This window comes from Cnephaeus nilssonii (genome assembly GCF_951640355.1).
Source record: "Cnephaeus nilssonii genome assembly, chromosome: 9".
In the NCBI taxonomy this organism is placed as follows: Eukaryota; Metazoa; Chordata; class Mammalia; order Chiroptera; family Vespertilionidae; genus Cnephaeus; species Cnephaeus nilssonii.
The window spans coordinates 92,227-106,067 of NC_137080.1; the positions used below are offsets into that span (position 1 = coordinate 92,227).

Genomic DNA, 13,841 nt, shown 5'->3' on the forward strand with positions numbered 1-13,841 from the left:
CAGTTGTGCTTCTCTCCAACGGTGCCAGGTGATGCCAGTCGCTTTCCAAATACGGCCGCACCGACTTGCACTCCAGTAGACGATTCGACTTTGCGATACGCGATAGTGTTGGCAATTATTTTTGTATGGTCAGACTTTAAAATCCTGTACATCAAGAGTGAATTCGGATGTTTTCTTAAGGAAGAAAACCCTGACACCTCCGTCAGCTTTCTTGGAATGGGAGGCCCGGCGGACACGCGGAACTCTGGGAGCCGGGCACCTGTGCGCGTCCGGGCGACCGGAGGGAGCGCCGCGGACAACCGGAAGTGGTGCAATTTCCTACTTCCGGCTGGGTGGCCATCTCGCGGTGAGACAGCAGGAGAGTGTGCCGGCTATGTTGTCCTCCGCAGCCGTGTCTTGGGGTCCTGGCCGAGAGCTGGCGATGGAGCCGCGCGGCGCCGGCCCCGTGCAGCTGCGCTTCTCGCCCTACGCGTTCAACGGAGGGTGAGGCCCCGCAGTCGCTCCCCATCCCGGGCCCTGCTCACGCCCTCGGGTGTGCGGTGGGCCTCCGTCTCTGGGTGGCTTGTCCTCTCGGCCCATCACTTGGGTCTCGGTGCGGCCGGCCGGTGGGCAGTGAGGCCGCAGGTTGGCACGGAAGCCCGGCCTCCGCTGCGGGGGAGCTTCCCGGAGGGACCCAGCGGTAGCGACGGACAGTGTAGCGTCTGAGGGTGGATCGGTCCGCGTTGGTAGATGCATAGTTGTGTCTGGAGCTACAAGGGCTGATCAGACAACTTAATCGTCTTCTGTTATTTTAGGTAGAAAGTAGGATTAGTTGGCCAGGCTTCGTTTCATAGTTCAGTGCTTGTTTTTTAAGATTTAGCTTAAGTCCGGGGGAGAATACTCAGAAGAGAGCCTTTAAAAAGGTTATCTTGCATGTTACATTTAAGTTGTCCTTTTTAAAATAAAAATACCAGCTTTACGTTACGTGGTGCTTTCCCTTGATAAACACTAAAAGAATTAGGGTTGTAGGGAGATGCTCCATTAAGGACTCTTGGCAGCTGTAAATTGAGGCAGTGGTTGCAGTTTACCGACCAAACTACGTAAAGCAAACACACCACCTCGAACACCGATGGGAAGACGACCAGTTTATTTAATCAGGTCTTGTGGCTTTGAAGTATTCATGCATATTTTTGGGATGTGGTGGAAGGTATGATTTTAGCCTTGTGCCTGCCACTAAAGGGCAATGCGGCCTCTCCACTTTTTGAACACAAATGCCCTTCTCTTCCTTAGCTTCTTAGAGTTTGGAGGAGAATCAAGCATTTTGTAAATTGCCAGCAGTTACATTTTTTTCATCCTCATGCTGCCCTGAGTATTAGATGGTATTAGCCCTGTTTTTACAATGAACCTGGGGCTCCAGCCACAAGGCCGGTGTGAAGTTGAGCCAGGACTTGAATCCATATCTCTGTGGCCACTGAGTTTATGCTTTACTCCAGGGGTCCTCAAATTTTTTAAACAGGGGGCCAGTTCACTGTGCCTCAGACCGTTGGAGGGCCGGACTATAGTTTAAAAAAAACTATGAACAAATTCCTATGCACACTGCACATATCTTATTTTGAAGTAAAAAAGTGGCAAAAACACCCACATGTGGCCCGCGGGCCGTAGTTTGAGGACTCCTGCTTTACTCTTTCACTTCTAACACTTTTGGTGACAACTGATGGAGTAGTTATGTCATAAGGTGGCTATTAGACTCATTTCATAAGGCAGTTGTGAATTCTTTTTTTTAAATATATATTTTATTGATTTTTTACAGAGAGGAAGAGAGAGGAATAGAGAGTTAGAAACATCGATGAGAGAGAAACATCGATCAGCTGCCTCCTGCATACCCCCTAATGGGGATGTGCCCGCAACAAAGGTACATGCCCTTGACCAGAATCGAACCTGGGACCCTCCAGTCCGCAGGCTGACGCTCCATCCACTGAGCCAAACCGGTTTCGGCAGTTGTGAATTCTTAAGACTGTGCAAGATGTTGAATATTCAGTACCCATTACTCACTTTTTAGCCCCTTGTATCCAATTTAAGCTCTATGAATTTCTGATTATTAAATTGGGTTACCTTTTTTCTCAGTCTATATATTTTTATTGATTTCAGAGAGAGGAAGGGAGGGGGAGAGAGGGTTAGAAACATCAATGATAAGAGAGAATCATTGACTGGCTGCCTCCTGCACACCCTTCGGCTTGAGCCGAAACCCGTGCATGTACCATGACCAGGAATGGAACCGTGACCTCCTGGTTCATAAGTTGATGCTCAACCACTGAGCCACATCGGCAGGGCAGGCATTTAATTTTTAATAATGATGATAATTCTGTGGCTCTTCTTTTACCTCCCACTACGGACCCTTTGCTGTGATGTAGGCTTGTGTTTTAGGGAATTCTTGGTATTTTTCCAGATGACTTGTAGCCTGGGCTCCTTTCCTGATCTCACCTCTTCTATCTGAATCCTGCTCTTGCTCGCATCCAGTGGTTTTCTCCCAGTGCAGCCATACCTTGTGTTGTGTTTCATGTGCTCACAGATGATGCGTTCTTTACAAGTGGTTAGCATTTTTTAGCAATAACATTTTTAAATTAAGGTATGTTCATTTTTAAAATACATAATGGTATTGCACACTCATTTCAGTGTAGTATAAACATAACTTTTCTATGCCCAGAGAACCCAAAAACTGTGACTCACTCTGTTGTGATACTCGCTTTATTGCAGTGGTCGGAACTGGGCCCTCACCCTTCTGTTGGGTCAGGCTTGTTTACCATCCAGGAGGATTCATTAATTTTTTTTTGTCCTTTTTTCCTCAGTACTGTATTGGCTATTGCTGGAGAAGATTTTTCAATTGTTGCTTCTGATACTCGATTGAGTGAAGGGTTTTCAATCCACACCCGGGACAGTCCCAAATGTTACAAATTGTAAGTAAATTTCTAATTCCACATTTCCCAGCTCCTTGTGGTAATTTAATGCTACAGAAATTTAACTTATAAACAGTGTGTTGGCGTGACTTCTTAGACTGCCTGTTTGGGGCTTAGCTTGCATTTTTGTTAGGAAGCAATTTTATAAATTAGTATTTTCTAATAATTTACTATGTAGTGTTCATGGTATCTGCCAATTGTGGATACCAACAGTGCCTTTCATAACCTAAATATTTTCATCTCAACATTTTGTCATGAAAAATTTCAAATATACAACAGAAGTAAAATGTTGTGGTGAACGCCTATATACTGCCACCTAGATCTTATCAGCATTTTACATAATTATCATATTTTCTCATCCTTGTATCCATGAGCCCATTAAATGTTTTTTTTTTAATCTGCCCTTTTTTTAACCTGATACATTCAATTTAGCTGTGTCCTAAGCAGTTACACCCATGGCTCACAGTTTTAGTAGATCCATTTTTTTCTAAAAGAAAGTCATGTACAGAAAGAAAAAAGATGTCGGCATAAGTCAGCTAAATGCATCTTGCAGGTTGGCAGTGGTTTGTAACCAACATTTTTGGCGACAGTTGTACATGGTGGTGAATTCCCAGGTTGGTCCAAAAGAGCCTGTTGCAGCTGGATTGTGACAGGAAAGGACTGAGGAGGTTTGTCCTGTGTCTGCAGGAGGTGGTAAAGAAGGGAGCTCTGTCCTTCTTGCTCAGGGTGGACCAACACATCTTAACCCCGAGAACTGAAGTTTGTCTTCATCGTCCCAGTTCCCTTTTTGACCACTTCTCCATCTTTGATGCCCCGTTCTCCTCTCGGATTTATAGTGCACCCATGCTACCTTGTTGCTTCTAAGATGTAACTTTTATAATTTAAAAGTAGTGAATGATATAAATATAACTTTATTGATATCTTTGTGTAGTCTTCTCATTTTCATCTTATTACTAGAGACCCGGTGTACGAAATTTGTGCATGGTGGGGGGGGTGTCCCTCAGCCCAGCCTGCACCCTCTCCAATCGGGGACCCCTCGAGGGATGTCCGACTGCCAGTAGGATCGGGCCTAAACGGGCAGTCGGACATCCCTCTCACAGTCCAGGACTGCTGCCTCCCAACTGCTCGCCTACCTGCCTTCCTGATTGCCCTTAACTGCTTCTGCCTGCCAGCTTGATCATCCCCTAACCACTCCCCTGCCAGCCTGATTGATGCCTAACTGCTCCCCAGCCAGTCTGTTTGCCCCTAACTGCCCTCCCCTGCAGGCCTGGGTCCCCCCCCCCAGCTGCCCTTCTCTGCAGGCCTGGTCACCCCCAACTTCCCTCCTCTGCCGGCTTGGTCACCCCTAACTGCCCTCCCCTGCAGGCATGGTCACCCCCAACTGCCCTCCCCTGCAGGCCTGATTACCCCTAACTGCCCTCCCCTGCAGGCTTGATCACCCCCAACTGCCCTCCCTTGCAGGCCTGGTCCCTCCCAACTGCCCTCCCCTGCTGGCCATCTTGTGGCGGTCATCTTGTGTCCTCATGGGGGCAGCCATCTTGTGTGTTGGAGTGATGGTCAATCTGCATATTACTCTTTTATTAGATAGGATAGAGGCCTGATGCATGGGTGGGGGTTGGCTGGTTTGCCCTGAAAGATGTCCCAGATCAGGGTGGGGGTTCCCTTGGGGTGTGGGGCAGCCTGGGCGAGGGGCCTGTGGTGGTTTGCAGGTCAGCCACGCCCCCTGGTGACCCAAGCGAAGGCCCTGGAATCTGGGGTTTATTTATCTTCTACAATTGAAACTTTGTAGCCTGGAGCAGAGCCAAGCCTTCTGCTTGCTCCGTGGCGGCAGCCATTTCTGTTGGGACTTAATCTTCTATAATTGAAACTTTGTAGCCTGAAGCGGAGGCCTGGGCCGGCCAGGGTGTGCTAAAAGCTTGGCTTCCTTCATCGCCGAGGGCAACCCTAGCCTCGCCTCCTGCTCTTTCCAGCTCCGTGGCTGCTGCCATTTCTGTTTGGATTTATGTATCTTCTATCATTGAAACTTTGTAGCCTTGAGTGGAGGCCTAGGCCGGCAAGGGCAGGCGGAAAGCTTGGCTTCCTTCATTGCCGGGGAAACCCAAGCCTCTCTCCTGCTCTCTGTGGCTGTAGCCATCTTGGTTGGGTTTATTTGCATATTTGCTCCTGATTATCTGGTGGGCGTGGCTTGTGGGTGTGGCGGAGTGATGGTTAATTTGCGTATTCTTTTATTAGATAGGATTGTTTTTAGTTGAGAGAAAGAGAGAGAGAAAAACATCATTGTGAGAGAAATATTTAACGGCTGCCCCCCTACCCCACCTCTATGCTCCCCGACCGGGGATCAAACCCACAACCTGGGTATATGCCTTGACTGGGAATTGAACCTGCTGCCTTCTGGTGTAGGGGATGATGCTCAAACCAACTGAGCCACACTGGCCAGGGCTGTAACATTCTATTTTAGTGTGTATGCTGCTAAAGTGAAGACCCGTTCTTTTTTTTTTTTTTTTTTAATATATTTTATTGATTTTTCACAGAGAGGAAGAGAGAGGGATAGAGAGAAACATCGATGATAGAGAAACATCGATCAGCTGCCTCTTGCACAACCCCTACTGGGGATGTGCCCGCAACCAAGGTACATGCCCTTGACCGGAATCAAACCTGGCACCTTTCAGTCCGCAGGCCGACGCTCTATCCACTGAGCCAAACTGGTTTTGGCAAGACCCGTTCTTTTTTATGACATACTTTAGGTCTAGGAGTAGATAGAACACTGACAATTTCCTGTGTCCCTGTCATCCATTGTCAGCACTAGACCATGTGTACAGCTGAAGCTGCCTGCATACCCTGATCCCAGGCCCTCGGGCTGACATAGAGCTGAGCCTGCCTCTTCCCCACCTGCTTGAGACTCGACAGTTACACTTTATTCTTTGCATTCCACTGATGTCCTTGGATGTTTGGGGAAAGCATCTTGAAGCTCCCAAAATGTTGTCCTAACTGTTGGTATTGTCGGCGCATCTTGGTGTTAGAGGAAGATTGAAGGTCTTTACCTCCACGCCGAGAGGCTGGTTGTAGGGAGAGATCAGGAAATGCTGGTAGCTGGTGATGCCCCAGAGAGTCAGGGGTCCCAGTTGGACAAGAAGGATTTGTATGCCTCGTCCATAAAGTCTGAAAGGAAGAAATCATGGCCTCTGCTAAATAGTTCTTGACAAGGTTGGTTTAGCTTTCTTTATAGATTAATACCCAGGTTTACGAGTTAATTTTTGAGACATATGGTTGAACTTGTATGGATGTACCGAAATTTAATCAGTTTCCTTCTGGTGGGCATTTGGGATGTTTTTATTTGTTTGTTTTGTTTTGGAGAGCCATTACAATAATATGTATACTCACACAAGTGACCTAGAACATATCTTTGCAAACTTGCTGACATGATGAATCTCTGGCAGTGGGATTATTGTGTGAAAGTGATGTGCGCTTAACCCTTTGCTAGATCCAGCCAGTGGCCTTCTGAGGGTGAGATTGATGTGTACTCCTTCCCAGCATCTGAGAGGACCATTTTCCACAAGCTGCCAGCACGAGGCATTACAGCCAGTGCAATAGGTGGAAATCGTCTCTTGTTTAGATTTGGATTTCTGAGAGACCTGGAGGCTCTTTTCATATGTTTATGGTGACTTGTGTCTACTTTTATAACATTTTACCCATCTTAGTTTCAGATGTACAACATGATTCTAATTGGTATATAATGTAAAATAATCACAATAAGTCTAGGTAAAACCTGCCCATGCACATAGTTGCACAGATTTATTTATTATAATGAGAACTTATCTAAGCAACTTAAAATATGCACGACAGTATTAGTAACGACAGTCACCATGCTGCCTGTTACACCCCCATGATCCCTTGCAGTGTTAACGTTTTTCCTAATTGTAGACGAAGTTAAAGCTGGACTTTGGTCATATGTATTACAAATACATTTTCTTTTTTTTTAAAATATATTTTATTGATTTTTTACAGAGAGGAAGAGAGAGGGATAGAGAGCCAGAAACATCGATGAGAGAGAAACATCGATCAGCTGCCTCTTGCACACCCCCTACTGGGGATGTGCCCGCAACCAAGGTACATGCCTTGACCGGAATCGAACCCGGGACCCTTGAGTCCGCAGGCCGACGCTCTATCCACTGAGCCAAGCCGGTTTCGGCCAAATACATTTTCTTAGTTTTTTCTTTTAAACTTTGTATTTTTCTCTATAATTTATGTGGTGTAAGGAATTAGGTATCCGATTACAGACATTACCCATTTCCATTATTCACTAAATGGCGATGGCAGTTGTCCCATTACCATCCAGTGAACAATGGGAATAGGAGTTTTAAGTTTAGCATCGCCCAACATGTGCTTTGCTTTACTGTTTAACCAACTCAATGTCCTGAAATGTGCTTTTTATAGAACAGACAAAACAGTCATTGGATGCAGCGGTTTCCATGGAGACTGTCTAACCCTGACGAAGATTATTGAAGCAAGACTAAAGGTAGATGCGTCTTACATGTCTTGACTATTGGAAGTTAATAACTCATTAGACTTTTACGGACATGGTGTGGCTGCTGCTCAGAATAGCTGGAGAAGCGCTAGGTTAGTACTAGAAACTGACCTGTCGATGCAGCATCATTAACATATAGAACACGAAACCACAACAGATCCACCTGTCAGATCCCTACAACAGAAAGGATTTCTGCCCTTTTTTGAGGCAGCAGGAACGGGGTTCTTCTGAAGATTCTCTTCCCTGAAAAACAAAACGGATCAACTTCTATGGAGAAGACAAGCTTTATGATGGGAGCTTGGTCTGGAATCCTGTCAGCTGACGTGCTTTCCCCCGCCCCTTACAGACAGAACTTATGGGCAGGAGTAGGAAGGGGAAAGCCATTACTACCTACTACCTTCACAGGCTTTGGCTGACAGGAGGCCCGTGGGGTAGGAGAGAGGAGGGACAGTGTTAGGAAGAAGTGAGAGAAGGAGTGGGACCAACCGTTTGTAAAGGGCTGACACGTCACTGCCTGAGGCATGATCTGGGGTTGACTCTGATGAAGCAAGGGCAGGTCTGGACTCGGATTAGGGTCTGTGTACAGTAAGCATTTGCTTCTCGTCGTTTCCAGACAAGGGTAGAAGCGTTTGGACTGTTAGGTGGGTTTTACTGCACTCAGAAGGACTAGAACTCCCAGTCACCATTGTCAGCATTCAGAAATGTAGCCTGGCGAGGTTTTGTCAGAGCTGTTGGTGGTATTTGCAGTGTCAGTTCCATTGCCCTTGGTTCCTGATTTAACTTTGTAGGCTGTGGTCACGGTTTTTAAGTGGTTGGTAGGTAGATCTGATACATGAAGAAATGAGCAGTAGTGATCACGTTTGCCTGCCTGTTTGTAACACCTGAGATGTTCCCACTGCGAGTGGCGTGGTCACTGGACTACGCAGTGCCTTACCTGACACGTGCTTTTTGCAGGTGTAGGAACCATTTCATTCAGTATTCATCGGTTGTTGATACTTATTTAAAAATTCTACTTACATTGCAAGCTTCAGCAACTTACATTTATTGACCTATGTGTGGTTTCTAATGCATATTTTGTAAATGGGACGTAGAGGAAAAAATAAACATGACAGGGAGAGCTGTTTTGTTAAATAAAAAAGAATCAGTGAGGTCAACTTAGTGCACAATACTTCCTGAAGTGTTTCTTCAATACATTATTACATAGATGGTGAGGTGAATAAATGGGGTTTGATTTTGAAATAAAATGAAATTAAAATTTTGTACGACTTTCACCTCAGAAAACATTCTTCTGGACACTGACACATGCACCACTCGTAGCTCCTTTCCAATGTGTCTTCAGTGCTTTGTCACTGACGATTCCACAGTACCTCCTAGGTTTCTCTTTAGAGGTGGTTGCCATGTGGCTGACAATTCGGGGAACTTTATGTTATGTTTGCTACTTTGGTAGGATTCCTCAGTCTGTTAGATAAGTTCGGGTTCCCACGGGTGAAGTAAAAGTGGACTGGGACTCCCTGAATGTGAATGCCACCTGGATTTGGAGGCTCCTGTCCTCACTGCAGGGGCTTTAGGAGCAAGACCACACCCTGTCCTAGAGTCTGCGGCACTGCGGCCTCCTCTCTGCTCTCAGGCAAGGCTACTGTGCAGAGAGGGGCCTCGACCTGCATCTGATGAGGGCTCAGCGGACTCTGCAAAGGCCCAGATAGGAAGTGTCTCAGCTTTGTAGGTCTCTGGGTCTTGGTGGCAACACTCAGCTCTGCTGTTGAAATGCAGAAGCAGCTGTAGGCAGCATGTGATGATGAGAGAGACTGCTTACAGACAAGGTGGGGGCTGGATTTGGCCCACGGCTACAGTTTGCTGACTCTGATCTATGCAGAGTGAAGAGCTGGGTTGGTGTGAGTTTGCTCTGGAGTTTGTATCTTTGTCTTGGAATAAGGATGACATGGGAAATAGTCTGTAAACCAGATACTGGAGGGCAAACTTAGTGTTCTTTCCTCTAAAAATTCTTATTCCTCCCAAAGTGGTAGGGTTAGTGAATTAGTTTACCTTAGTGATACTGTGTTTTTTAATCATGAGAGAAACAGGTATCTTTTCTTTCACCAAGATATGCACTTATTCTTTTCCCTTTATTATTCATTGTTGTAGCCTATAATAAATATAGTCTGCCTCTACATTCCTGTTTTTGTTAAAAATCGCAGATGTACAAGCATTCCAATAACAAGGCCATGACCACGGGGGCTATTGCAGCAATGCTGTCCACAATCCTCTACTCACGGCGCTTCTTTCCGTACTACGTTTACAACATCATCGGGGGACTCGACGAAGAAGGTAAGGTCTTTCTTGTGGAAAAGGAGGGGCTGGCATGTCTTAGATGCCGGGGTTTCATCTAGACTTGAAAAGAACCACAAGGACCATCTTGCCCAACAATTTCATTTTCTGATAAAGCAACAGAGACTGAAGCTGAAAGGAAATAGATGGTTGTCCAGGGACACAGAGCAGGTGGTGGTTGGAGCTAGAATGTCGGCAGGCGTTGCTTTACTATTTCCTCAAGGTCTCAGTGAGTTCAGAAGTAGGTACGCAGCATTTTAGTCTTAAAAAGGAAATCTGATCTGGAGGACAAACTTATTTGACATCAAAAAGTTTTGAAAAAGTGATGTCTTGGAAGGAATGCATGCGTTTTCGCCCGTGTGTTTTTTGTTGTTGTTGTTTGGTTTTTAATATATTTTACTGATTTTTTACAGAGAGGAAGGGAGAGGGATAGAGAGTTAGAAACATCGATGAGAGAGAAACATCGATCAGCTGCCTCCTGCACACCCCCCACTGGGGATGTGCCCACAACCAAGGTACATGCCCTTGACCGGAATCGAACCTGGGACCCTTTAGTCCACAGGCCGATGCTCTATGCACTGAGCCAAACCGGTTAGGGTTCGCCCGTGTTTTTGTAACATTTTTGAAAGGCTCTGGTTTACAGCAGAGCTGGGACGTTTCTGTCGGGTTGTTTCGCTCAGCTTCACACAGGTCTGATCTGTGCTGACTTTCAGTTGCTTCAAACACCACATAGACTCTCAGGACTGTCTGTGCACCGTTTAGAGTGGCCCATTGTGAAAGTTACAGAAGCATCAGTGAGACCTGGTCACTGAAATGGGTCTCCTTCCGAGAGGGAAGGTGGGTGGGGAGGAGCCAGGGCTTCTTGGTTCCGTCCCTCCAGGCTCTGTGTCTCTTTCTGCCCACAGGCTTTCCTGCTGCCCCCACCAAGGGGCTCTGGGAGCTCTCTGCTCTTCCACCTTCATAGTTCACATGAGACAGACTAGGCCGACACAGTTTCCTTTGAGGCTTTCAGCCTTGAAAACTAAGAGAAAGTGTAAGGGCTAGAAATGGTCATCAGAAATTAATTACTCTTAACCTGGGCAATTACATTCTAGCCACTGATCAGCTGCCTAACCTAGTACAGCTCTTGTGGTGCCTCTTTGACTTAAGTTATATCTCATTTGAATGTCAGATCAATAAGTTCCTGTTTTGGCAGCATTCGTGGCTACCGTTGAATTTCAGCAGGGCAGGCAAGGTCCTTGAGCTCCCCTGAGAGTCAGGGCTGATCTGGGAGCTCACGGCTACTAACTGGCACGCTGAGGTTTGGGTCTGTTTGACTGCAGGCCCTTCCTGGCCTTTGATTTCCACGTGACAGCGCTCCTTGTTCTGGTGGATTTGATTCTCAGGCATTTCCAACTGTCCTTTCTAATCTTACCTTTTATTTTCCTTAAAGTAATGCTATTTCTTAAAGAAGTTTGTCCCCCGACAGTCTTCAGCTCTGACCAAGGCATCCCTTTTCTTGGTTTTCTCCCAGCGGATTTCTGGAAAAAAAAAACGGCAGGCCTTTCTGAGACTTCGCCGTTGGCCTCTGTTTCATCCTGGGTTCTGACCCTCGTCCAGGGTCTTTCCTCGCTTACTGTGTCTCTTCGCCTTCTCCACCAGCTTTCCCTTATTTGTTTTTCAGTTTCCTTATTTTTTTTAAGAATCCTGCTCTTGTTAGACTTTGTTGTACTTTGAAGTTTCCTTGAGTTGTTGCATTTTATCAGATTGGTTTTCATGCTGTTTGTTTTTGGTTCTGTCTTCTACATTGGAGGCTTCCTTCAAATTTCTGTTCCAGTTTTTGGCTTCCATTCCTCTTGACAATGCTGCACCCAGGTGTGATGGTCAGGTCTGATTGCCATGCCCCAGCCCCACCCTCTGTAGGCTGTCCATCGCTGTGGACGTGCCCCCTTCTGCTGATGGAGTTGAGGCTGCTAGAAAGGTTTTGCTCTTAGGAGCTACAGAAATGGCCTTGTCCAAACTGCCGTGTTTCACAGGCCAGCTTCAGAGAGATCGCAGTTTTGGTTCCATACCAACTAGGGATGTTCAGGAGGAATTTGGTGCAGAACTTAGAGCAGGACCTGTGACCATTAACTGGCGTGCCTGTGAGGCCACATGCACACAGGGAGTCAAGGATGGGGCGGGGTGGGGGGGAGGGTTGGCGTGCAGAGTGCAGTCTGGTGGCAGATACCACGTGGAGACAGGAGTGGCAGGTGGGCTCTGGGGGACGGGGGGACAGGGGGACAGGCTGCTGGTATCCCCTGTACAACAGGGCTTGTGCTCCTCGCTGAGAGTTGCTGAAATTTTAGCTAAGTCAGTCCATTCAGCTTCACACTTTGCCGTGATTTGAGATTGGGGTCAGGATGCAGCCTCATGGAGAATGTTTCCTTCTTGAAGGGAAGGGAGCCGTGTACAGCTTTGACCCCGTAGGCTCCTACCAGAGAGACTCCTTCAAGGCGGGAGGTTCAGCAAGTGCCATGCTGCAGCCCCTGCTGGACAACCAGGTAACGACACTGCCCCAGTCCTCCTCCGCTCCGGGGAGCCGGCGGGGGGGGCGGGGGGGGCGGGGGGGGCGGGGGGGGGGGAAGTCCAGGCTTTCTTGAAAATCCTTGTGGACTATGGCTGATTTGCCCGCCCAGACCTCCTGGTCTCTGCTGGCCCTCGGCCACTGCTCACCTACCCCATGCCTGCCTGCTTCCTGCATCCCTGTGACTTCTAGGTCTCTGGTGCTGTCCACGGTTGGTCCATCTTTTCAGTTCTCCTTACAGCCTCACCCGAGTTTCCTGAAAACACCTTTCTCCCCGATACCATCTCTGTGTGTTATTAACATGCTCCTTTTCCATTTCTGCTGACTGAACTCAGACCATCATGGCATCTTGCCTGGATTGCTGTATCTCCTCACATCTGTCCTGCATTCTGGCTCCCTTCCCCAGGTCATTCTCCTCGCTTCTCTGAAGTTTGTCACATGCAGTAACTTCTCTGCTCATTGCTTACTACCTCCACTCCCATCGCTCCACTCCACAGCCCCTGGGAGCACTGTCTGTCCCATCTCCTTGACCTTGGACATGCCGCAGCCTCGCTCCTTCACGCGTTTGTCCTTCACGCCCAACTCAGCTGTCCTTTGTTCTAGCGGGTCTGGTCGTGGCTGCTGGGCTCTCCTGGCCCCTCTCCCTCCTCAGCTGCAGCACAGTCTGTAACGCTCTGCCCCTTGCCCACCTCCAGGGCAGGGGCTTCCTGGGAGCCAGGGCTTTGTCTCCACACATCTGTGTGGGAGGACACTGATCCGTGCGACGTGTTTGTTATGAACTCTCAGACATGTGAAGGCGGAGGGACAAGGGGCTTGGTTCTCTGTACGGTCACGTGATGCCTCACCCAAGTTTCCTGTCCCACCAGGTTGGTTTTAAGAACATGCAGAATGTGGAGCATGTCCCGCTGTCTTTGGACAGAGCCATGCAGCTCGTGAAAGACGTCTTCATTTCTGCTGCCGAGAGGGACGTGTACACCGGGGACGCCCTGCGGATCTGCATCGTGACCAAGGAGGGCATCCGGGAGGAGACGGTGCCCCTGCGGAAGGATTGACCTCTGTGCCACGCGCTGCTTTGTTTATTAAAATAAACCCTGATGTGCTCGTCCTGTTAGAACTTGTCTTCTCTCAGCAGCACAGGTCCGGGAGCTGAATTTCCTTTCATTTTCCTCATTCTTCCACACTTTTCTGTCCTCCAGAGCTATTTTTTTTATTTTAAGGATGAAAAAATAAACGGCTCGTGTCAGTTTTCCTTACATTTATGAGCAAGAAGTTTATCTTGAAAAGTTGACTTTTGTCTGTGGAGATGGCCGACCCGTCTCACGCAGAGGGCGTCTTCTCCACGGTTTCCTTTCCTCCCTCGGGGTCTCACTAAGGCATCGGTGGATGTAAGTGAACACCTTGGAATCACATTCCCGGGGTTGGGGACACGCAGCCTGGAGGGGCTGTTTTGGAGACTCATCTTTTAATCACTACATAGAGGAAAATCGTAAAAGCAAATAGGCCTTTACATGGG

General features: G+C 47.6%; 1 protein-coding gene across 1 annotated transcript; it reads left to right on the top strand.

Moving 5' to 3' along the window:
- The first annotated feature begins 327 nt into the window (after positions 1–327).
- Positions 328–13,583, top strand: PSMB1 (proteasome 20S subunit beta 1). The gene is made up of 6 exons (XM_079780160.1): positions 328–483; positions 2,826–2,933; positions 7,368–7,449; positions 9,654–9,783; positions 12,199–12,305; positions 13,195–13,583. The coding sequence occupies exons 1-6, from the start codon at positions 374–376 to the stop codon at positions 13,378–13,380; spliced, it is 723 nt and encodes a 240-aa protein (XP_079636286.1). The 5' UTR covers positions 328–373; the 3' UTR covers positions 13,381–13,583.
- Positions 13,584–13,841: the final 258 nt, after the last annotated feature.